The 23491-nt window shown below is 39.3% G+C and overlaps 1 protein-coding gene across 3 annotated transcripts; it reads left to right on the top strand.

The window, feature by feature from the left end:
• The first annotated feature begins 2258 nt into the window (after window positions 1-2258).
• LOC107096922 (cyclin-dependent kinase 12-like) lies at window positions 2259-18719 on the top strand. Of its 3 annotated transcripts, XM_015393831.1 has the most exons (15): window positions 2259-2873; window positions 2989-4161; window positions 5079-5756; window positions 6316-6495; window positions 6586-6725; window positions 6816-6986; window positions 8508-8697; window positions 8968-9024; window positions 10730-10831; window positions 11893-11970; window positions 12788-12904; window positions 12979-13110; window positions 13274-13497; window positions 15341-15763; window positions 16937-18716. In XM_015393831.1, exons 2-15 carry the CDS (start codon window positions 3011-3013, stop codon window positions 17347-17349), a joined length of 4056 nt encoding a protein of 1351 aa, XP_015249317.1. In that variant the 5' UTR covers window positions 2259-2873; window positions 2989-3010; the 3' UTR covers window positions 17350-18716. The 3 variants fall into 3 exon arrangements, with proteins under 3 accessions (XP_015249317.1, XP_015249325.1, XP_015249334.1); XM_015393839.1 differs by lacking the exon at window positions 2259-2873 and having other exon boundaries at window positions 3011-4161; window positions 13274-13485; window positions 16937-18719; XM_015393848.1 differs by lacking the exon at window positions 2259-2873 and having other exon boundaries at window positions 3011-4161; window positions 15341-15733; window positions 16937-17349.
• Window positions 18720-23491: the final 4772 nt, after the last annotated feature.

The raw sequence follows: 23491 nt of genomic DNA on the forward strand, positions 1-23491 counted from the left end.
TCCATCCATCCATCCATCCATCCATCCATCCATCCATCCATCCATCCATCCATCCATCCATCCATCCATCCATCCATCCATCCATCCAGACTGGGAGTGCGTTAATTATTTAGATACTGAGTTTTGTTTTAAATCAGGTCATTTTTTTGTACAATCATAACGTTTTTTATAGATCTGGAATTTTATTTTTTTTTTTTACTTTTTCACAGCCCCATGGGTTGGACATTAGGATGGTTACTAAAATCATATGTACTGCAGGGGATTAAAAACAAATTCTTCTACACCAAATCACTATTTGACTATGAGAACGGTTATAAAAATCTTTGTTATTGTGGAATCATAACTCTAAGTTTCTTCTAAACAACAAACTGTGTAAAAAAATCCTATATATTTTTGTATGCCTTAATTGTTGCCCCCATCTGGTCATCAACGTAATGGAGGTCCTTTTATGAGTTTCAAATGCCTGGAATGTTAAAGACATGAAGCATCAGTTTAAGAGGTGTGCATGGAAAGATCAGCTAAAGACAGCCTTATTTTGTCTCTTAATCTGTTTCTCTTTTACCTTTGCATTAAATAAATCACACTACAATCATTTGAATGTTGTTTGTTCAATCAGTAAAATCAATATTTTGATCAACTAGAAATTTCTTCTGCTTTTACAGTGTGAGTCCGCAGGTTTCTACTATTTTATTCTTATCATGTAAAACAGTGTTATATATATTTTGAATATCAATAAAGTCCACTAAGGGCTTTTGTAGTTTCTTTAAACAAGCAGTTTAAGCAAGTTTTTCAAATATTGTTCATCATGAGACAAATGGTTAGATACTGGAATTAATCCTTTACATGGCAAACAAACTCAATAGGACTCACTTTGTTTGCCATGTTGAGAAGCCACATTTTGCTCAGTTTCTAACATTATTCCCAACTGTTTTTGTAACTTGATTATTAGCTAAATGTTAATATGAAGTGTGTTGTGGACTATTTTAACAAACGTTTAACTTTGGCACAAAATGCAACATTGCTCCACTTTACCAAAGAACACCAACAATACGGTGAAATAATGTTCTAACGTTGTCTTCTCAGGAGATCATTGAATTCTTGCCAATGTGAATAAATATGAAATTTTTTTTAAATACAAGTCATTTTGGTTTCAACATTTAGGTTTTAAATAATAAGTTGGAATTTGCTTTGCATTGAGTCTAAGTATTTAATCAATAAAAGGAAGATTGTTTTTTTTTTTTTAAGAATGGAATTAAAGAGATGAAATGGCTGAGTCCAGAACCAAAATGTGTAAGATCATCTAAAGAGGTAATGGAATAAGAGACGTCTACACAAGGTGATAATTTAAAAGTAATAACACAAAACCATGAGAGGTGGGAATGTTAGAATGCACCAAATTAATGGTCTCCCAGCAAAGTGGATGGAAAACTGGAACTGATTCAGTCTATTATGCTGTTTTGTTATAGCTAACAAGTATGAGACTAAAATTGCTTATTTTCATTTTTCGAGCAAATTTCTGTTTCTTATATGACACTAACCTGAGCACTGTATTCTTATGCTGATGCATAAAAATCATAGGCAAAAATAAATCAAAGACAAAATCAATCTCTGTGTTAATTTGATATCGTGATCCATTTGGTAAATAAAATGACCAAGAAACTCCACTAAATATTAGTTTTCAGTTATATTCAGAGTATTAAATGTAATTTTATGTACAAGTTTTATTGTTTTCTGAGATGTATTTGTGATTTAAAATGTGTTTTGTTAAGTTTTTATATCTATATTTTTAGCAGTTATATAATTATTATTATTAATGTTCAAATGTATATAAATATATATATATATATATAGTTTATTAATGAATTCAAACTGCTTAAATTCTGGCTTTTTTTTTAGAAATGTTTTTTCTTTGATACATTTTCGGTTTAAATTGTAAGAAGCTTATTTTATGTCCTTAAATATTTCCGGGGTACAACGCTGACTGTCAGTGGTGTTGGAAGATGTCAAATAAGGATAAAGAAATAAAGAAAAATGCTAATTATAACAAAAATATTAGAAATGTTCGCTCTTTCAAGGTGTCATCATGTGGTAACTCGTGTCACCTGACAGGCTGAAACAGTTGAGCAACTCGGAACCCTTCTCGTTTCTAATGCCCCCTCGCGAGAGCAGCGGTTGGGCTCTTTTTTCTGATTGGATGTTGCTGGGATACCTTCTAGATTGACAGCACCCCTCTTCCTCTTAGTACGCTGATGCGCAGAAGTTGCTAGTCACAGGAGCCACAATGGCGATTGTAGTCTCCTTCAGCTAGGGCTGTGGATGATACGAAATCCACCAGCATCGCCCTAAATATAGGCCTGGTTGATTTCCAGAGCCATTAATAATAAACAGGAACATCTACTACACACGAATATACTATGATTTCTGATCAATATCCAGTCTATAGGGGATAAAACTTACATTAAAGGGAACATGTAAACAGCATCAACCGGGTCAAGTTTTCATTTTGTTGGAGAAACGAGCGTCTTTTACTCAAGGCGTTTGCTTGTTTCTGAAAGCTTAGACCGTTATTCTGTGGAATAAAAGTACGTTTTCTTAACTTGGCACCGGACAAGGACAGCTTTCACAAAGGGACTATTTTTCTTTTTTAGGAGCCTGCTCGCTAGCCGTCGAGCATTAGCTAGCTGTGCTAGCTACGTTGAGACGGACGCGACACCTCAATGCTCCTATGTTGGGTTTGGACCTTCTTCCGCTGAGTGACTCGGGGGTTCAGATTCAGCTGCATAGGAAAACTACCTTGGATTTATTTTTATTTTATTTTTTTGTGGCAAATTACACCGGTGAGCAAATGGAATGAATTGGCGCCGAGGAGGACTGTACGTGAGCGGCCTTGAGTGTTTATTTTGTGCTTGTGTTTGTTCTGTTCATGCTTTTCAAAGCTTCTTTCGACATTTGAAGTAGCCGTTTTTTTCTCGTGGATGAATCTCTCAGAACACGGAAGCCGGCGTGAGGTATGCCAGGGTCCGACCGACACCATGGGGCCAGGAAGACGGATTCGAGCGGCGGAGCGCCACACCAGAACCAAGGCCCTGCTCCTATCTTCGAGGGAAACATGACGAGCAAAGACGGTAAATCGCTGCTTAAATCTTCAATGTCAACTTCTTCGAAACGAAAGCGGCACAAATCAAACAAATCCAATCGTGAATCCTCGGGAGTACCGGGACAGACGGGCTTTGCCCCCGGTAACACGGCGCCTCCTGGTGTCAACACGGTGAAGCCTCTGGTGGAGTACGACGACATCAGCTCCGACTCGGACACTTTTTCCGACCCCCCTTCCTCCAGGCCTTCCGAGAGGGGGGGCGCGGATCGGCTGGATCTCTCGCCTTCACCTGAATACGAAGTAGAGGATGTCAGCAGGAAGAACAAGGGTCAAAGACACCCCCGTAAAAAGCCGAAAGACCCGAATAAAGTTAGAGACCCTGGGAATGGGGAGCGTGGGTACAAGAAAAAGAGCAGCAAAGATCGCGAAAAGGGCAACTCTGGGAAAGCCAAGGAAAAGACTGCTTCATCTGGATCCTCTTCCAAACACCAGCTCCAACAGGATGGCGACACAAAGCGCGTTGAATCGGCACTTTCTTTACAGACTGTCGTCAGTGTGGGCAGCACCCCATCCTCTACATCTTCATCTCGCAGTAAGGAGAGCAGCCGCTCAGGGAAGTCTCACAAAGAGAAGCAGCAGAGAAGAGAAGGCCGAGGAGAAGGGAACCGCAGCTCCTCACACAGGAACCGGACAGACAGGACTCACCGCAAGTCCTCCAAGAGCCACAAGTCAAGCCCTAAGGGGAAGTCTTCAGGCAGAGGGAGCCCCCGCAGAAAGAGCGCCGGCTCTGCTTTATTATCTAGTCCCAGAAGAGGCAGCGAGAGTCCGCTGGGGGGTAACTATGGGCAGCAGGGGGATGACGGTTACTCCAGGCGGAGGCAGGCCCAGAAGAGCCCGAGCCCCTATGGGGATCTGTCTCGCCGCAGCAGGCAGAGGTCGGGCAGTCCTTATGGCAGCAGGCACAGGTCCTCCAGCTTTGAGAGGGACTCCAGCCCTTATTCCAGGAGGCGATCCATCAGCCCCTACGCCAGCCGCAGGTCGTCCAGCACAAGCCCCCTGTCCCGGTGAGTAACCTTAAAAAACCTTGGAAGACTTTGAGCCTTTAAAGGCAGAAATTAAACAAGTTTAAAGACTTGTGTAGGTCTAATTATCCTTGCACTAAAAAGCTTTGCTTAGCCTGCACTATATCATGTAAACAATACTTGATTTGGTATTTATGTCTTGATTGAACATGTCAGTTTAACTCTTTACAGATCAACTTACCCTTTTTGTTCACTTGCATACAAATGGAGTCCTCTGTGAAGTCTAGAAGCACAAGATCTATATCCAGCCATTCTGCAAAGATGCTGCTACATGGCTGCACATCTTATTTTGACATTTGACCAATTAGATGAGCCCTTTAATAATTTATTACCTACTGTAAATTAAGTTGGGAAAAAAGCTAATTGAAAACTTAAGAAGTTACTAAGCCTAGTTAACAATTATATTTAGGTGTATGAACAAGTGGCAGAAGTATCTGCATTAATGCCTCTAAGGTTATGTTGTACCAAAAAGACATGTTTCTTTCACTCTCGGAGTGTTTTTCATGTATGTCTTATAGAAGCACTTTAGTTATTTTTTTGGTGTTTCTTGTTACGTTAACATTAATCTTTGCCATCAAAATATCCATATTTTTTAATCTTACAAAGGTTTAAGGTCTTGTCCTCGATTCCAATAACACTATTGGCTTGAAACTTTGATTTTCAAAGTATTTCACTGAGAGCACTATAATGGGTTAATGTTTAGGCAATAAAACTGCTTTGTGTGAGAAGAAAAATCCGAATAATAAAAGGTTGAAATTTTATTTTTAGGTTTATTTACATATTCATCTGTTGCCATTGAATTTCCAAAGTTAATCTTCGCTATTTTCAACCACTATGTTTTTTTTTTTCTTTTAATAACTGTTTCGTTTTAAAATTTCTTTTGCCTGTTTATTTTTCAGACGCTCAGCTCGTTCCAGAAGTCGATCTCCGCTGTCCTACTCCTCCCGTCGCTCCTCCTCACGTTCACGCAGCAAGCGGCATACCTCTTCAGCTTTAGGAGGTGGCAGCTCCCACAGCAGTCATCCAGCTAGCCGCTCCTCTCCTTCCTCTCGCCTGCCCCTCAACTCCAGCTTGGGTGCAGAGCTTACCCGCAGAAAGAAAGAGCGCCTGGCTGCTGAGGCGGCTGCTCGTGGCAACGCCAGTGGCACGGCTTCCCCTCTCCCACCCACCCCAAAACCCGGAAGCTCCACATCAGCACGGCCTGCTAAAACGGAGTCGCCGCTGGTGGAAAGAGACTCTATAGCAAAGGTGGAACCTCAGGCTCAAGCAACTGCACAAATATCCTCCGATACTCCCAGGAGTGAAGATCAAGTTACGGCACCTTTACCTTCCTCCCCTACCTGTTCCCCTGCTCCTCCTCCTCCTGAGCCCTCCCCTCCTGCGCCCCCCTGTCCTGTCACCCAGGTGCCACCACCTCCCCCTCAGCCAGAAACGGTTAACCTGCCTGGCTCGCATCAGGCGAAATCCCCAGGTTATCTTCCCACACGCAGTCCTGTTCGGCAGACACCACTCCACAAGACCTCAACTCTACCGCCTCTGCCCTTACCCCCTATGCTACTGGCAAACACTCAGGACAGGTGAGGCATCTCAAATGGAAACAGTGACTGTGTTTACTACACATAAAGTTTGATATGCACCTGTACCACTTTTCTGCAGAAGTTTAAAACTATTCCCACTTATTCTGATTTTGAATCTTAGCTTATTTTGTTGTCTTTCCACTGCTTGTAAATGACATGGACAAGCACAGATGTGTTTAAGAAAAGGGAGAAAAACTAAAGTAAATATTCTTAAAAGGTTCAAAAGCCTAAATAGATGGCACCAAAGTTACTTTAAAGTATTATTAGGAAAATGTATATAAAGATATTTGCATGTACTTTTGTTCTGAATCTGACCCAGTTTAAGCATAGGTTGTTCCTAATTTTACACTGAGCACTTCTTGTTGTTCTCATATTCTTTCAGTTCCGTCAATCAAAATGTATTTCTATAGTATAGAAGCCATTGAATATTTAAAAATAGTTATATCTATACCATATGGGACATTTGTACTTGTGTGAGCATTTTTTTGTAAGATGTCTTCTGACTTTCTTGAAAAACCAGACAAATTCTTTTCTTAATGAGTTTGCTTTGCTCCGTCAGTCCAAAGAGATCCACCCCTCCCCAGAGGCCACAGAGAAAGGAGAAGACTGTGAGCAGCCGGCCTTCCCTCATTGATCTTCCTCTACCGCCCACTTTGCCTGGAGCCGACTCGTCGCCCCCTCAGTCTCCTGTCCGTCAGCCTCCCCCTGTACCCCAACAACCCCTCAAGAAGAGACCAAAGTTAGTCTCTCTCATAAAGCACCAATTATCTACTGGGTGGTCATTAGCCTCAGATTTAGTTCTTATTTTTAATTTTTCCTTAATTTTCAGGATCTGTTGCCCACGATATGGAGAGAGAAAACATAACCTGAGCGACTGGGGCAAACGCTGCGTAGACAAATTTGATATAATTGGGATTATAGGTGAAGGCACATATGGCCAAGTGTACAAGGCGAAGGACAAAGACACAGGTAAGCTAGACATGAGTCACGCTGCAAAAATCTATTCCTTTAATGGGCTTTATTCAAAATGTGGTTTGCATTACTTGCCTCTCTTTAAAGGGGAACTTGTTGCTTTGAAAAAAGTGCGTTTGGACAATGAAAAGGAGGGTTTCCCCATCACTGCCATAAGAGAGATAAAGATCTTAAGGCAGCTCAAGCATCGCAGTGTTGTCAACATGAAGGAAATCGTCACCGACAAGCAGGATGCCCTTGACTTTAAAAAGGATAAAGGTAGGCTACTGTAGCTATGAAGCTAATACAAATGATTTATTTTTTATGTAAATTCAGATTTCCTGTTATTATTCTCTCTACTAAGGATGATATGTAGCAAGGTGATGTCTGAGAACATGGGTAGTTTGGTTTCAATTCCCTTTCATACCTTTCATATTAGTTTGTTTTAGGGAGCTGGATGCTTTGGAAAGCTTTATCAAGCTTTGCTCGTCTGATGGATAAACACACACAAAAGCAGCTGGCCTTTTACAGGCTCTACATGGTCATTTTACTGCACTGACAAATGCTACAGTCACACTGCAGCCTTAAGTGACCCAAATCCGATTATTTGGCCGATATGCGACCCGGATCTGATCTTATCGTGGCAGTCTGAACAACACAGATCCAATTTTTCCAATCCCACCCAGGCTACTTGGCTTTGTGGTCCTGAATCCGATACGAATCCGTCTTTTCAAATGCGACCTACGTCTGAACAGCCAGGTCACATTCATCCGACCTGAACGCCATTAGTAACCGATATAGGTCACTATTCTGCGTCTTGCTACATAGAAGCGGCAAGAAAAACAACAACCATGGCAGACGATGGTGTGGAGAGTAGTATATTTTTTAATCATCTTAAATAGATTGAGGTTTTAAGGTTTGGAAAGATCGCTAGATGCGCTCCAGCACTACATCCATGTTTACTTCCGTGAACACAAAGCATGCTGGCTTGTGACGTCATTGCGTCCTCTACTGTGCACGCGGGACACTTTAGCTGTATGAATGCAGTTCACACATGAAATCACATACAAGTCACGTATATTTGGAAATGTGAACAGCAACACAAAAAAAATTGGATTTCACAAAAAAAAAATTGGAATTGAGCATCAAGGCCTGCAGTTTGAACGTAGCCAAAGAGGTTTAACATATCTTGATGTTTGCTAAAGTCATAGTAGCTTTTTCTCAACTGCAGTTCTTAAATTTCTATATTTTGGCCAATAGACCCTGAAGAAAATCCTCCTACATTTGTGGATCACTTACTTTTTTTCTGCAGTACAAAGTCCTGCTCATTGTTGCTGCATCAGAATGGAAACTATAGTTGGAATAATTTAGATTAATCAATTATTTAAACAATAATGGAGAGGACTGACTCTAACGAATGCCAGCTAAAAGAGGAACCCCCTTAGTAGCAATTGTTCCAAAATTGAAAAAGAAAGGAAAAAATCTCATTTTAGAAACATATTCAGTCTGATTTAAGATTAATCTGATTTAAATTCTGTATAAAATCATCATCTTTAAGACACCTTTTGCTATTCAATGATGAATTGATTCATTGGGAAAGATCATTGACAGATTATTTGACTGTCAAAATAATCTGTAGTTTCAGCTGAAGTATTTTTCCTTTGATAGAATTAATGAACATCCATTCATCCATCTACAGATTGGGCTAACAGGTTTAAGAGGAAAGCCCGTCCTTCTGCTCACCTTAGCTGTGATCTTTCTGAGCTGATGCCATGTCTGTTCTTCTGTATTTGCTCTTAGGTGCATTTTACTTAGTATTCGAGTACATGGACCATGACCTGATGGGCCTTCTTGAGTCGGGCCTGGTCCAGTTCTCCCAAGAACACATCCGTAGTTTCATGCGTCAACTGATGGAAGGTCTGGACTACTGTCATAAGAACAACTTCCTGCACAGGGACATCAAATGTTCCAACATACTGCTCAACAACAGGTTAGAGAAAGATGAAAACTGGAGTTATGTGGAGGTGCTGATCATTTGTGGACAGTTGAATTGTTTTATTAGTAACTGCTGATGTTTATGGTTCTTTTAGGATTTTTAACTATTTCTACAACTTGTCTGGTCAATCGTTTCCACCCTAATGTGGTGTTTTCCTTTTGTATTGTAGTCTGAATGAGACAAAACAGATCTACGGCAATATGAAAGTTTTGAGATGATTGTTGTTAAATTCCTAATATGCAGTGTTGGCGTCTCTGTTTGCAGAGGTCAGATCAAGCTGGCAGACTTCGGTTTGGCTCGACTTTACAATTCTGAGGAAAGGTAAGGGATTTCTCATTCTTTTTATTTTTTAAATTTTTTTTTTTTTGTCTTGTATTCAATATACAAACATCTCCTCAATTCCATCTCCAGGACATAAAAGCAGTAGAACTACTCCTGCTTCCAGCGTAACTTAATAAAATAATTTGTTTATTTGATGCCTCTGCCTAAGGGCAAGCATACACTGTACCATATTTTCAATCTTTGCAGTCAGCTATAGCTAAAACTGAATGACGAAATCGCAGGGTTTAAAAGTTCACCCCTCACGATGTATGTACACTGTACGGCCCGGCGTTCTGATGATTATTTGGAATTAAACGATTTTTGAAATAATTTACCAACTTCATAATCGATTAATCGTTAAATGGAGTATAGAGACTCTAAAACGAACCTTTAGCTGACAGAGCGACCCCCCTTGGGCAACAATTATACCATAATTGTGGAAACAAAATATGTAAACATTTTGCATTTAAATCAACTTTTCTGTCTGTCAACATGCTCTATACAGAACTCCTCAACTGGGAAGGTTTTAGTTTCACCGGGTTTGATTTAGCAAAAATCTTCAATAAACATTTTGCTAATTAATTAGTAATGAATAATTGAAAAAAATAATCGACAAATTAATCAATTTGCAAAAAAATCGTTAGTTGCAGCCCTACTCTGATGCGATCTACCTGCTCACAATGTACGTCCAAATACCACACTTCTAACTCAGCGCCGAGAGATGGAGCTGGTCTCACTCGGCCATCTGGAAGCCAAACTGAGACAGTAGAAGAAGAACTATTCCCCTGTTTACACACGAGCTGTTGGCGGACTTCAGGTAAATTGGCTTGTAGCTCTGCCTCAACAGCAGGATTCGCTGTATCATGGAGAATTCTTTTTTTTCTCCATGCCTTACTGTTCCTGATAGTGATGTGATTGTGAGAGGCTAATCACTCCTTGTTACCCCCTCTATACTACACGATGCAGGAAGCACGTTGAGGCTGAAACTCCTTCTCGCATAACTTGAGAATCGTCCCGAAAAGGGCACAGTCACATACATTGTATGCCTGCCCTAACTAGATAAGGTAAATCCTGTCTGTTGTGGTGTTTTGGTGCCAAGGCATACATCAAAAAGTCCACTAGTCAACACGTCGACTTAATTTAGCTAATTTGATCTGCGTCTGGAAAGTTTAACACACACCCCGCCCTCGCGCAAGGGGTGTAGACCTGCATGGTGGTGTGCAAAACTGGTCTCTTATTAGTTTGTTCTATGGACTTCGTAGAGCAGACACTGCAGTCAGGAATAAAAGCTGGATTAAACCTTCCTGATATAACCAAGCCCAACTCTGCAGCAAGACCTATTGTAAGTAATTTTGTCCGCCCTCGACTTCATGCGATTACGTGATAGAACTACGCATCGACTCAACTTTTACTGTAAAATAGTCGACTTGGGGAAAAAAAATCCAGAATCGTTAATGCCCTAGTTGGTGCATGGATGTCATTAACAGCTGAAGCACTGCAGATCTACAGGAATATATTAAAACCCTCTGCTGACGTTCACATCTTTTCTGACTGTATGAGTTTCTGTTTAAACTTTCAAGCATTTTATTTAATTTTTTGTAAAATGTGTTATTCTCCAGTAGATGGAGCCACAGTCCCCTAAACGTGCAGCTGAAATATCTGTTTGGCCACATGGCGGCCTAACATTATCTTTCTTCCCCTGCAGTCGACCATACACTAATAAAGTAATTACACTATGGTACCGTCCCCCTGAACTGCTGCTTGGCGAGGAGAGATACTCCCCAGCCATCGACGTCTGGAGCTGTGGGTGAGTCTGAAACTGTCAAAACATCCAATCTCTCTCTATTCAGTCATAATCCAGTCATTTTTATTCCAAATGACTCTAGAGGAAAATTACTTTTACAAGAAAAAAGCCTGTTATTTTTTCTAAAAAAAAAAAAAACAGGTTGTGATAGTAGTTTAATAAATGGTACTGTAGTTTCTAAGTATAGTTAAATCTTATTGAATAGTCACTAAATATAAAAACAGATGTTTTCATAGCACTTCTGCAATACAAGATACAAAACTGGTAATTTAGAAGATTAATTATGGGCATATTGTTGGTATATCTTTGGGGAGCTGGATTCATTTTTAGCTCAGCTCGATTTTATCTGTTGTAAATAAGTATGGATGCTCCTTTAGCAGCTTTTCTGTCATGGTAACAAAAACAAGGTATTAAATATTTTTTTGCAATCACTGTAAAATATATGGTATTTTCTGCAACTGGCTAATTAAGCTGAAGCTGGCATTTAATTAGCAAATTCTTGTTTGGCAGTTCATTCGAACAATCTGGAATCGTTTCATCTGTAGCTGAAGCTAAATTGCTAAGTTGTTAATCTTGTTTTTTTTATTTAGTTCCTTCAAAACATGGTGTGAAATAATAAGGCTTTGTTTTTATAAAAAAAATAAACATGACTGATAATTAAAATACTTTAGATTGGGGCCAGTTTTAATCGCCTTGGTTATAAAAACAGACTAGTTAAGGCTTTATTCTTTTTTTTTTTTTAAAACACAACAAAATGCTCTAAAATGTTAAAACTTAATAGTATAATGTTCTGAACCAGTATTTTTGTGTATTTTTCTTAAGTGTGCAAAATGATCAATATGAATGAGCAAACAACACTGCAAATAGTTTAAATATTTTAATAGAGAATATATTCTTCTGAAATCCTGAAAAGCTTGTTTTATGTATTTTTTTTGGGAAGGGGGATCTGATAACATTTTAATTTGCCATATTACATTAAATGTTTCTACTTTTAATCTGGGCTGCCTGGCCTAATGTGTTAGTTTGTGTTCTCCATTTATGTGTATTATGGTTTGTGTGTTCAGGTGTATTCTTGGAGAGCTCTTCACTAAAAAACCCATCTTCCAAGCAAACCAAGAACTTCTACAACTGGAACTCATCAGGTACAGATATTTCTGCAGCTGCATTGTATCTAAATGGCTTTAAAGACCATGGCTCCAATATTCAAACCTCTAAATAAACCAGATCGGTTTCAGGACTTCTCAACAGAATCAACGAGAATCACTGCTTTCTATAGTCTTTCATGAAAAAAAAAAGTTGGAAAAGTCATCGTTATCCTGCTCAGGATCAGTAAAGAGGGAATTAGTGGGTCCCAAAACATGCTTCTTTCTTTTAGGCTTGCAGTAATGGTTTAACTTCCTCATATATGTGGCTATTATTTTAATTCTTCCATCTTCAGACTCATCTGAACCCAGATGGCTGTACTGCTGCTGTCTTCCCAATGATGGTGTTATGATGGTCCTGTTTGGCTTGGAGTTTAGCCTCAGCAGTTGCTGTATAGTCAATGATCTTTCAAACATTACTTATGTCTTAAAGACAATTTAAACAGTTTGGTCTGGTTCTCAAAAAACTAACTTTCAAACATATTTATGTAACCTGAGGGTTATGTTGATTCTTAGGAATAATGAACTAAATATAGAGCAGTGATGTTGGAGAATTTTCCAGGTATATGACTTCATATCAGCTGAGCTGTTTTGTACTCTAGGCATCTCACACATGCAGCCATGCCACAGCGTCACATTCAGACATTGGACATAATGAACCCTCAGTTGGAAAGTTAGTTTCAAGAGCTGTTTCTGTGAGAATGAAAGGAAATTGGCTCATTTAACTGCAGAGTTGATAAAACATTTAAACCATCATATGTCTTTAACCAATTTCTATTTAGTGTAGATTTTTATTTTTGGATTATGTTTCCTGCAGCCGTCTGTGTGGAAGTCCTTGTCCTGCAGTGTGGCCTGATGTCATTAAACTTCCTCTATTTAACACCATGAAACCTAAGAAGCAGTACAGACGGCGGCTAAGGGAGGAGTTCGCCTTGTAAGTAGCTTTTCTGTAGTGATGTGAAATTTCTTCTCTTTTACTTGAGGTAAAATATCTCCCTTTTCATTCAGTTTGCCGACTCCTGCTCTGGACCTGCTGGACCGAATGTTGACCCTCGACCCTTCACGTCGCTGCACTTCGGAACAAGCTCTTCTAAGCGACTTCCTTACTGACATAGATCCTGGCAGAATGTCGCCGCCAGAGTTAGTAGCACAAAGACTTTAACCTTCATTTCTTAAAGAAATCTTGTTGAGGCATTTATGTATCTGTGCTGCCTACAAATCTTCCTTCCTTTCTTTTTTTTTTTGTTTACATGCCAACTATTTCAAATTATTTTTTAACCCGGTCTTTGCTTCCTTTGTCCAGTCTTCCCCATCACCAGGACTGTCATGAGCTATGGATTAAGAAGAAGAGACGTGCGCGGCAAAGTGGGTTGTCTGAGGATGTGCCTGTGCCCAAAGTGCCCCGTAAAGATACAGCTGGGACCTCCAGTGGAGAAAACAGCCGACCCCAAAGCAGCCCACCTGGAGCTCCGCCCCCTCCACCAGGAAAGCCGCCCTCCACAGCCAAATTAGAGGGTGAGCTGGCAGGTAACCCATCAGATTAAGAAAAGACTTCATGTTTTTATCAACTGTTGATGATTTTTACAATTTATTCATATTGATAATAAATAATATCTGAAATCTATAACGGAACAAAAAAAAATAAAAGTCACAAAACATTAAACAAACAGGCTAATTAAAAAGGTCCACAAAGCAGAAGGAAATGTTTTAACATTTGAACAAATTTACTTTCAAAATGTGTTTGCAGCTTAGAATTGCATTAATGTGGTGGGATTTAAAAAAAAATAATGTGTTAAAGAAATGGAGCATGATGATTCATCTCGTGCATTTCGAACAGAAGCTCTTATGCTTTTTTCATTCGGACTGGATTGTCAACTGGAGAGATTGTTGCACCTTTAGTTAGATGGAAACGATGCATGTTTATTTTCTACCCTGCAGCTTCATACTAAACCACCCTTGGATCAGTTCTGGTGCTTGGGCATCTGGGTAGCATCTCAAACCTTTGGCATTGACGCTTAACTCAATGGCCACCAAAGACGACAGTAATGATACTGTTTTATCAGCAGCTAAAAGTTCACTTTGCATTAAAAAAGTCCACCTGTATTTGTTTTCATGAGTTTAAAACTCTTACTCTGGTTCTGACCAGCTTGTTTTGCTCTGGTGCTCACAGATATCAGTGATTAGTCAAGCACAGTATTAGCGAATGGAATCAGCTTGAAGTTTCACTGTTTCCAGATAAAAATAGGTTTTTGCCTTGGAAGAATTGACATCACCCCAGTAATGTAGCTCTAAATCTGTGTATATAGTTGTTTTTTTTTTGTTTTTTTTTTCCTGAATATGAAACTGAACCCTCAAAGGTCATGATGGCACATGCAGTAGTTAGTATTTAGTTAAAATACAGATTTAGTCTGACCTTATATTATCCCAACCACTGTCTGTATCTTAAAGGGGTCATAGAATGATTATATGCCAGGGTGACCAGACGTCCTTTTCATACCTAAAAAAATGTCCCGGGGAAATTTCAAAATCGGCCGGGATTTTGGTCGACTACAGTGCATCAGAACCGAGCCGTGAGCTCCAGTGCTGGTTGACGGAGCGACCGAACCCGACCCGGTGACGGTAGCCTGGACAACGGCGACCCAACAGCCTCATACTTCCAGCTTGCAGTTTTGATGGCCGTACGGTCGGAACAGCCCCTCATTTCAGTAAAAGAAGTTTAGCAAATCCTGCTTTGAACTGTCCAAGATTTTGAAAGCTGTCTTCGGTAAAATGCTTAGAGCGAATGAAAAGCTGAGCATCAAACTTTGCAGAGATCTTCTGTTAGACAAAAATAATCTATGCCTGTCGAGTCTTCGGATCCTTGGGAAGACTGAAAATATTTTCATTCTCCATGCAACCTGGAACACTGCATTTACAATAGCGAACCAGTGGGCTGGTCTGTATGTCAATTTTGGAGAGTGACAAAAGTACAGGCCAGAACCAAATAAGGCAACATCCCCGAATGGAAGTCGATTCGGTGCTCTGTTTGGGTTCACCCGTTTTTATGGTAGAAGTTTAGAATTGTGAGATTTGCAGAGAAAGGAGGTGTCGATGGGGTTTGAACTTTTCTATAAGTCCATTTCACCCACTGAACTATCGTTATTCATCTATGACAATGTAAACTCGGTTTCGCATTCTATGACCCCTTTAAATTGTAAATGTCTTTTGTCTTTCTGTCCAAAATCAAGAGTCCGCAATCAGATTCTAGTTGGATTCGTGGAATTTGTTTTGAAATTCATTAATCAGTCTTTTATTCTTTAAGGTATTTGTTATAAAAGTGTTTTTTACTGTTTCCGATTCATGTTTTTGCTAAAAGAAGGTGTATTTTCAGGTGTTGGAGCCGCTGCAGAGCAACTGAATCAAACAGAGCTGGCCGTGCTGCTTAACCTCCTCCAGGGACAGACTGACCTGAATCTGCCCCAAGTGGCCCAGCTCTTTAACCTATCTGAAATAGAGACTGTTGGCCAGTTGATATCAACTCTTAGTGAGGCTTCTGAACACCAGGGGGCTCCAGAGGACCAGGCTCAGCCTCCTGCTATGTCCCAGCCCCCAGAGCCGCCTCCTGAACCCCAGGAGGCCTCACCCACATCTGGAGAAGCTCCTCTCAGCCAGGAAGACCAGGCCAGCCTGCTGGCTCTCATTCTGGGTCAAATCATAAAACCGCAAACCGAGGAGCAAAGCGATGAAAGCAATGGCGTGAAGTCAGAGGAGGCACTTGCGCGCGGTTCGTCCGCTTCTACTACTGATTCCAAGGGCAAGTCTGGGTTTAGTCTTTAGAAAAAGAACAAAGGAAACCAGAGTCTGGAGAGAAATCCTTAAAATGTGGAAAGCAAAGGAAAACTGTACCTATAAACTTTTTTTTTAAGTTAGATTTTAGATGACCTGATGGAATGAACAATTATCCAAATAAATCTGGCTATTAGACCAATCAAACGTCAATCCATCAACTGTTATTGACAAATACTCATTTTAAGCACCTGTCTAAGAAAAATAAAAGCAAAAGAAACCTGTGAAAACCTCTTGTGCATTGGCTGTCATGTGACCAGGTAAAAGTCTGTGGACACGGACAGATCATAACAGGAGTTCTGAGTAAAACCAAAACACAGTAAAGTGATTTTCAGCTAAGCAAATAAAAAAAAAAGGTTCCCACTGTGTTGTCCCCCATGAAATCTCCCTCTTGTTTCTTTCTCACTGTCTTTGTTTCTCTTTCATTTTTCACGTGTTTTATCTTCACTTCATTTTCATCATCAAGGTGTTATTTGCAGAAAAAGAAAAACGGTCTGTAATGTCAGGATTTTTATGAAGAAAGTCTAATAAATTATCAAGTGAAAATAAATACGTTGATTCTTTTAGATCTCACCTGCATGTTTTTTTTTTTTTTTTGTCACTTTCTTATAAATATTCACTTAGTTATTACTTAAAATGTTAATCACTGGTGACATTAGGCTGGTTACAGGCCAGGGGGATTGAATAAATGCTAATAGTCACACCTTGGTCTACCTCAGACTTTATTGTTGAATAAAGGCCCCACATTGGTGCTTAGATCTCATCTCTCTTTTTGCACAAGTTTCCCAAAACATGACCAAATATATATATAAAAAAAATTATATATGGGTACTAATTCTGTAAATGTAGTAAAAAAATTGGTTAAATGAATAATTGTGGGCAGTTATTCATGCTTAAAAGGTTTAAGCTTCACTTAAACAGTCAAATATTGTTGCTATTTCAGAGCAATTGCTGCTGTCAGGTCTGCTAATAGCAAAGAAACAAACTGCCATGTGTCATGTGCTCCCCCTTGTGGTGGATACGGGAACGTCACCGTTGTGTAACTGAAAGTCAGACTTATTTCAGAGGATTTTAATAGGAGAGGAAAACATTTTTTAAAATGTTAATGTATGTTTATTTTTCTGTTCTCTGGGTCCATCAGATGGCGCTGTGTCAAAAAGGAAACAACTTTTGGTCAACCAGTTGGCTTCAAGTGGTGAACAGCGGCCCCCCTCTCCACCTGGGTCACCTCCATCAGCTCCTCTCCTAATGAACTCCCCACAAGCAGAAACTCTGCCTAACAACCAGGAAATCAGCCCTGCTGTGGCTGCTGCCTTACTGCAGCTTATATCTCAGCCAGACCGGGAAGCTGTGACCTCCAAGCGAAGTAAGGACCCTTCCCCGGCTGTAGATGCTGCAGGCCATGAAGAGCTTCCCCCACCCTGGGTTCCAGACTCTCCAGTTAAACCTTCAGCTCCTGCTGAGGCTCCAGCAGTGTTAGCCTCCTCTGCTCCCACCTCACTGCAGTTCCCAAAGGACCAGGACCTCCGGTTTTCCCACGGAGCAGCTCGCTGACTTTAATATTGGGTGTCATTGGACAGCTCCAGCAATTCAGACCTAAAAGGAAAGGCAGATGGAGAATGCAGCCACAGAAAGTGAGTCACTGGACCAAGAGCAGGTAGTGAAAGTCAAAGATTTTGAAAATGAATGTCTAAATGAAAGAGATTTAGTTTTTTTTTCTCCAGGTAATGAACATTTTGCCTGATGGAGCAAGCTGGTCTGTTGCGTCAGTGGAGGTTTCTGGACAGGGGGGTCATCCCATCCTAAGATGGTTCAGTTTGCATCACTCACCGCCTCCAAATCATTGCTCTTTTTCCCAACACCGATGAGGCTGGACTAATAAACTGAGTGCTATGCAACTGACACTTAACTCTTAGTACCCCCCTCCCTTCTAAATGATTGTCACTTCCGCTGCGGTGGCTCTTCAGTGCGTTTATCAGTGTTAAGTATAGTGTTTTTCAGTTTATTCTTAGTGCTAGCTCCCGTTTACAGTCTGATGTCACCGTCGTGGCGCCAGCCGCCCTTTCCTGGCATGTGGGAGACTGTTGCTTCAGGTCTGTGTATGTTGCAGAAGCATTTGTTTTGTTTTATGCCCAGAAACGTTGCATCCTGGGATGTACTGCCCTTATTGAACCGTGGCCCTCCTACATGCAGCAGTGGTTTCTGTTTTTACTGAGCCCCTGGATGGAAGGATTATATCAAACATTATAAATGACATCTCTGCACAATCCTACTCTGCTAGTTGACATTAAGTTGAAATAAACGCTCATACTGGTTCACCTGGATTTCCTCTGTGGACCCTTAACGCTTCATCCACCCCCCCCTTTTTTCTTTCTGTCGACAAGATTATTTTCTATCTGAAGTGACAAAGCGTGTTAAAAAGTGATGATTAGCCATTCTGCTTCAGATTTTCTTGCTTTAAAAACAAAAGGGAAAGATAACGTCTGTAAAATAAAAGGCGGAATAAAAGAAAAAACAAACTTTCGAATGTTTTTTTGGGGCGGGAGTGGTAGTTCATTAAAAAAATATGCCACTAGATGAATTTGTTTTTTTTACTGCCTGTTTGATTCTGTGTGGATTGACCACTAGATGGTAGGCATTTCCTAGTGAAGGTCAAAGGATTTTTTTTTTATTATATAAAGTGAGGTCAAGTCACAATCAGTATTTCATTTTTAGTTTGCAGGCTGTTTTTGGCAAAAGAAACACTTTGATTGCAGGATACTAATAAAATGAGCTCAGGTGTGCAATAAAAGATGAGTGGAAACCTGCAATACAGCAACAAAAATCAAACTATTTGTAAGAAGTCTCATTTGGATTTTTTTTTTTTTTATTAGTCTTAAGTATTTCTTATTGACAGTGGTTAAATATCCACATTATTCCCAGTTTAAGCTTAATTATGTGATATACTACCTTTAAAGTAGTATTGGGTTGTCTCTATCTGCTTTGTATGTCTATGTACTGTTTTAATCAATTGCAAAAGAAGGTTTTAATTAGCTTTGGCCTTTGAGACGTTCCAGTACATGGCCTTGTTCTCAAATATTTTACAATTTCTATCACAATTTCATCTAAGATTTCGCTGTATTTGCTTTCACATATCGGCGATTAACTTTTCAGTTTCTAAAGAAGAAAACCAATCCCACTGGATGATGCTGCATCTTCGTTTCTAGGGATGGTGTAGTCGGAGTGATGCACACTTAGTTTGCCCCTTAACCCTTTAAAGCCCGATCCAAGAATAAAACAAAACAGAAAATTACTCTTTTTTTTTGGTTTGAAGTCTTATTTGCCCTTTTAACAAAATATGTAAAAAGAAAAAACAGAAATACATTTTTGATATTAATAATTTATTACTATGCGATAAGTCAAGATTATTTTTGTGTAGTCTTCTGCCCTCTGTTATCAGGTATATCTGATTATGTACAATAGGATTTTGAGCAAAGTTTTTACCATTAAATTATGCAAAAGATGTCAGATGCAAAACATTTCAGAAACCGTATGTATCAAATACGATACATTTGGCATTATAGGGTTAAACAAGGTTTAAATGCAGTTCAAAAAAGTTCAGTTTTGATTTCATGTAACTTTTGAAAAACTGCTCATGAGACAAAAATACGTTTTTTATTAGCTGCAGTCTGCTGGCCGCTCCTGGATAGAGCTCAGATTTGAGAACTTTCCATCTCCAACTTGTCGTCCTATCATACCTGAGCAGTGATCCTCTGCACATCCTCCAGAGCTGCAATAAGCTTCTTGGCTGCATCTTAGTATGAGATACAGTTTAGGTTAATAGAATGTGAATAAAGAGAGTGATATTTTAGATATTGTTTTATAAAATACATTAAAAACCCTACAATTCCCTTCTAATCAAGTGTTGATTTCACATAAACTTTAACTGCCTTCCATTTTGTTTTTATGGGGGCAAAAAAAGTCCTCCGTATATATTAATACAATTGCATGTAGATGTAGAAACAGTAATCTTTGCACCATAGGATTAGAAATAGTTGTTGGAGATATAGCAATCTTTTTCTTTTCACCAATACATATTTTTGTTCATCTCTCTCTATTTGGATTATTTCTAAATTCCTCTCTACGGAATGAAACATTTTCAAACATAATTCAGTCAATTATCTTTCTCTTATAAAATAAAGATTTCAATGCAGTCTCTATTAAAGAAGTGGCATTTATTTGTATTTCTCTGACCTTTACAAAATGTAGAAAATGTACCGCTTTGCCACATTTATAGAGAAGAGAGTTTTCACTTGTAAGGTTTGATAAAATGATAAAAGTTTGAGCTGATTCATCTCCACTTAGTAACCATCCATTAGCAGCTGAATTAGACTTTGTTTTTTAATTAGTATACTTGTATTACTGCCTGAAACCCGATCAAAATAGGAGTTAAATACATTCTGATCCAATCAGATGGAGACGGGAGGTTTTGCGATCATTGCTTCTCCCTGTTCTTCAATCATATTTATACATCACTTATTTCCCCACTTGGTTTGATCTCTCTATGAAGATCTCGACAGGCAGCCAAGTATCATAAACCTTAGATAGCTTCCAAGGATGGTAGAGACTGTGTGTGCGTGTTGGATTGGCTTCACGCACACCCAGACCAGCTCCTCACTTGGCAAGCTTACAGAGCCGCTTACCCCTCTGGCCCAGCGAGCAGCTGAGCCCTCTGGGTGAGAGATCCATTTGGAGAGGAGGCGGAGGGAGGCTCACCTGCCCTCTAGCACAGGCCCAGTGTGAATGAGATGAGACGGTGCTGCATTCTGTCTGATGCCTCCGCCCGTCGGGACTCCAAATAATAGTGAATGTGCCCGCAGGGAGTTTCCACTGGAGGATGTAGTGGGCAATGCCAGTGCCAAGTCACAAAGACGAGATGAATAAATCAGGGCTGAGGAGTGACGAGAGGGAGGCGAGTTAGGCAGTGCCATTAATCAGAAAAGCACCTTATGGGGAATGCCCAAAAATGTGCCAATCTGAAGCCTGCCGTCGCCATGGCAGGGACAGTCAACGGCGGTGAAAACCGAGCCTCCATTTTGAATGCTGGCACTTCGATCAGCTGCAGCAATTCTGGTAGATTTCCAGACAAACGGTGAAATTACTGAGTGTCTATTTCAGTCTATTCATGCTCTATTTAATTTAATGAATATTTGTATTTTTATGACACAGATTGATCACATTTTTCACTCGCTTTCAGATCTGCTGTCAAGTTATATAAAAAAAAAACTTGATTTGGGTCCAATCAGTCATTTGGTGTCATTTGGATGTTTCAATAGACTTTATTTAAGACAGCATGCAAAAAGGCAAATTTAATGGCAAATATACAGGCAAATCTTTATCTTAAAGAGAAATAGAGGTTTATCTTTTTTTTTTTTTTTTTTACAAGATTTTCACAGTGTGCCACTCCGACCTCAGGTGTTCTACTTCTGAGGAGGAAATAAAGCAGTTTGATCCATTTTTGATCAATTTAAATCAAATAAACAACTTGCATGTGATATTTAAATAAAAAAACAAAAATAAATATGACAGATTTGTTTCAAGGAGGCATTTCAGGATCACTTCTAAAATGTTTAATAAATGTGACTAATTTGTTTATATCTAAATTGAATATTTAATTTAAAGCTATCAAATGATATTGATAAAACGTTCCTCTTTACTTCCAAACAGATCGCTCCGATGACAATGTTTACGTGTCGTCATAGGGAGCAGTTTGCCGGTTTGATGACCGAGGCTGTTTGATCAGCTTGTGAAGTCACTATGGAGAGGCAGCGACTTCAATGGCTCCACATCCAAGACACACACAGCAAAACTAAACAAAAAAATACAAATATTAGCCCAGAACACCCAAATATTGATCTTGTATATATTAAAAGTTAAACACAGTTGTTTAGATTCTTGCACCTTTTTTTGCACTTTCACTTGAACAAAATTATCATCAAAATCTTTAGATTAAGACAGCTTGCCCGTAAATATTTCTGTCTCCATCAGCTCTTCTTTGTTTTCTATCAAATAAAATTTAATGTCAGCCATTTTGTTTATGAGTACATCTCAGTTAATGCTACATTTCAAAAACATATTCAGTTTCTCCCAGCTGTGATGTATGCTTTACTGCTGAAACAGCAGGCTTTATAGATACCATAACGCAGCCCCCCCATTTCTACCTATTTTATAGTTTTCTAGGAACACATGCTAGTTACGTCTTGAATTTTGGCAGGGCTCTAAGTGAACCGTAACTCACAGGCGACATGTTTAGAAATGCAGCTTTTAAAAAAATGCTCAAACCTTTGGTGTCATAATTTAAAGAAAACAAAATCCTTGTTTCGTGTGTGGAGGTTGGGAGAAATTACAAGGCAAGGCAAATTTATTTGTATAGCACAATTCAGTACAAAGACAATGCAAAGTGCTTTACATGATTAAAATACAGGAAGATAAAACAGAATCAAAGCAAGTAGGAAAAAAAATGCAGAAACAAAAAAGAATATTAAAAACAGTTGGACTAAAGAAAATATGTTTTAGTTGAACTGTTTAACTAGAACAGTTGAAGGCAATCCTAAACAAATGTGTTTTTAGTCTTGATTTAAAGGAACTCAGGCTTTCCGCACTTTTCCAGTTTTCTGGAAGTTTGTTCCAGATAAGTGGAGCATAGAAACTAAATGCTGCTTCTCCATGTTTAGTTCTGGTTCTAGGTATGCAGAGCAGGATGGAGCCAGAAGACCTGAGTGGTCTGGAGGGTTGATACACTGATAGCAAGTCTGATGTATTTAGGTGCTAAGCCATTCAGAGATTTATAGACTAACAGAAGTATTTTAAAGTCTATTCTCTGAGATACAGGGAGCCAGTGTAAGGACTTTAGAACTGGGGTGATGTGCTCTACTTTCTTAGTCTTAGTGAGGACACGGGCAGCAGCGTTCTGGATCAGCTGCAGCTGTCTGATCCACTTTTTAGGCAGACCTGTGAAAACACCGTTGCAGTGATCAATTCGACTTAAAATAAGCGCATGGGTTAGTTTTTCCAGATCATGCTGAGACATTAGTCCTTTAATCCTGGAAATGTTCTTCAGGTGATAGAAAGCCGACCTTGTAATTGTCTTTAAATGCTTTTGGAGGTTCAAGTCTGAAACAAGGATTCACTAGCTGTTTAGAAATTATTTTACTAAGCTTAATAATACGTGGTTTATATTCATTTACTATATATGAACGCTTTAATAAAAAATAAAAAAAAAATATATATATATATATATATATATATATTGAAACCATACTTTAAAGGCCAATAACCCCCTTTCCAAAGACATTTGATCTTTAAACTACAAAAAATTAAATACTTTTTTAGGTATATGTGAAGATCTCCATCTGTATTATCACATCATGTTTGTTAATTTCTGATTATATCATTCCAAAATTGATGTCTACTTCAGGGTAGACCAAAATTGGTAAATACACTTTAAAAAACAATGAGAAAATATCAACAGTGTGTGTTTGCTGCTCCAGACTAAGTAAGGCTGAGTTAATATTAACCGTCTAGTCCAAAGGTTCAGTTCTACAATTATTAACTCTGCTTTACTTGGAAAAAGGGTTAATTACGTCATCCACCTGGAATCGTCTGACAAGTTACAACTTCCATCATCAAATAGCAGATGTCCAGCGATCTTTTTACC

The sequence above is a fragment of the Cyprinodon variegatus genome, unplaced genomic scaffold (genome assembly GCF_000732505.1).
Source record: "Cyprinodon variegatus isolate N-32 unplaced genomic scaffold, C_variegatus-1.0 Scaffold24, whole genome shotgun sequence".
In the NCBI taxonomy this organism is placed as follows: Eukaryota; Metazoa; Chordata; class Actinopteri; order Cyprinodontiformes; family Cyprinodontidae; genus Cyprinodon; species Cyprinodon variegatus.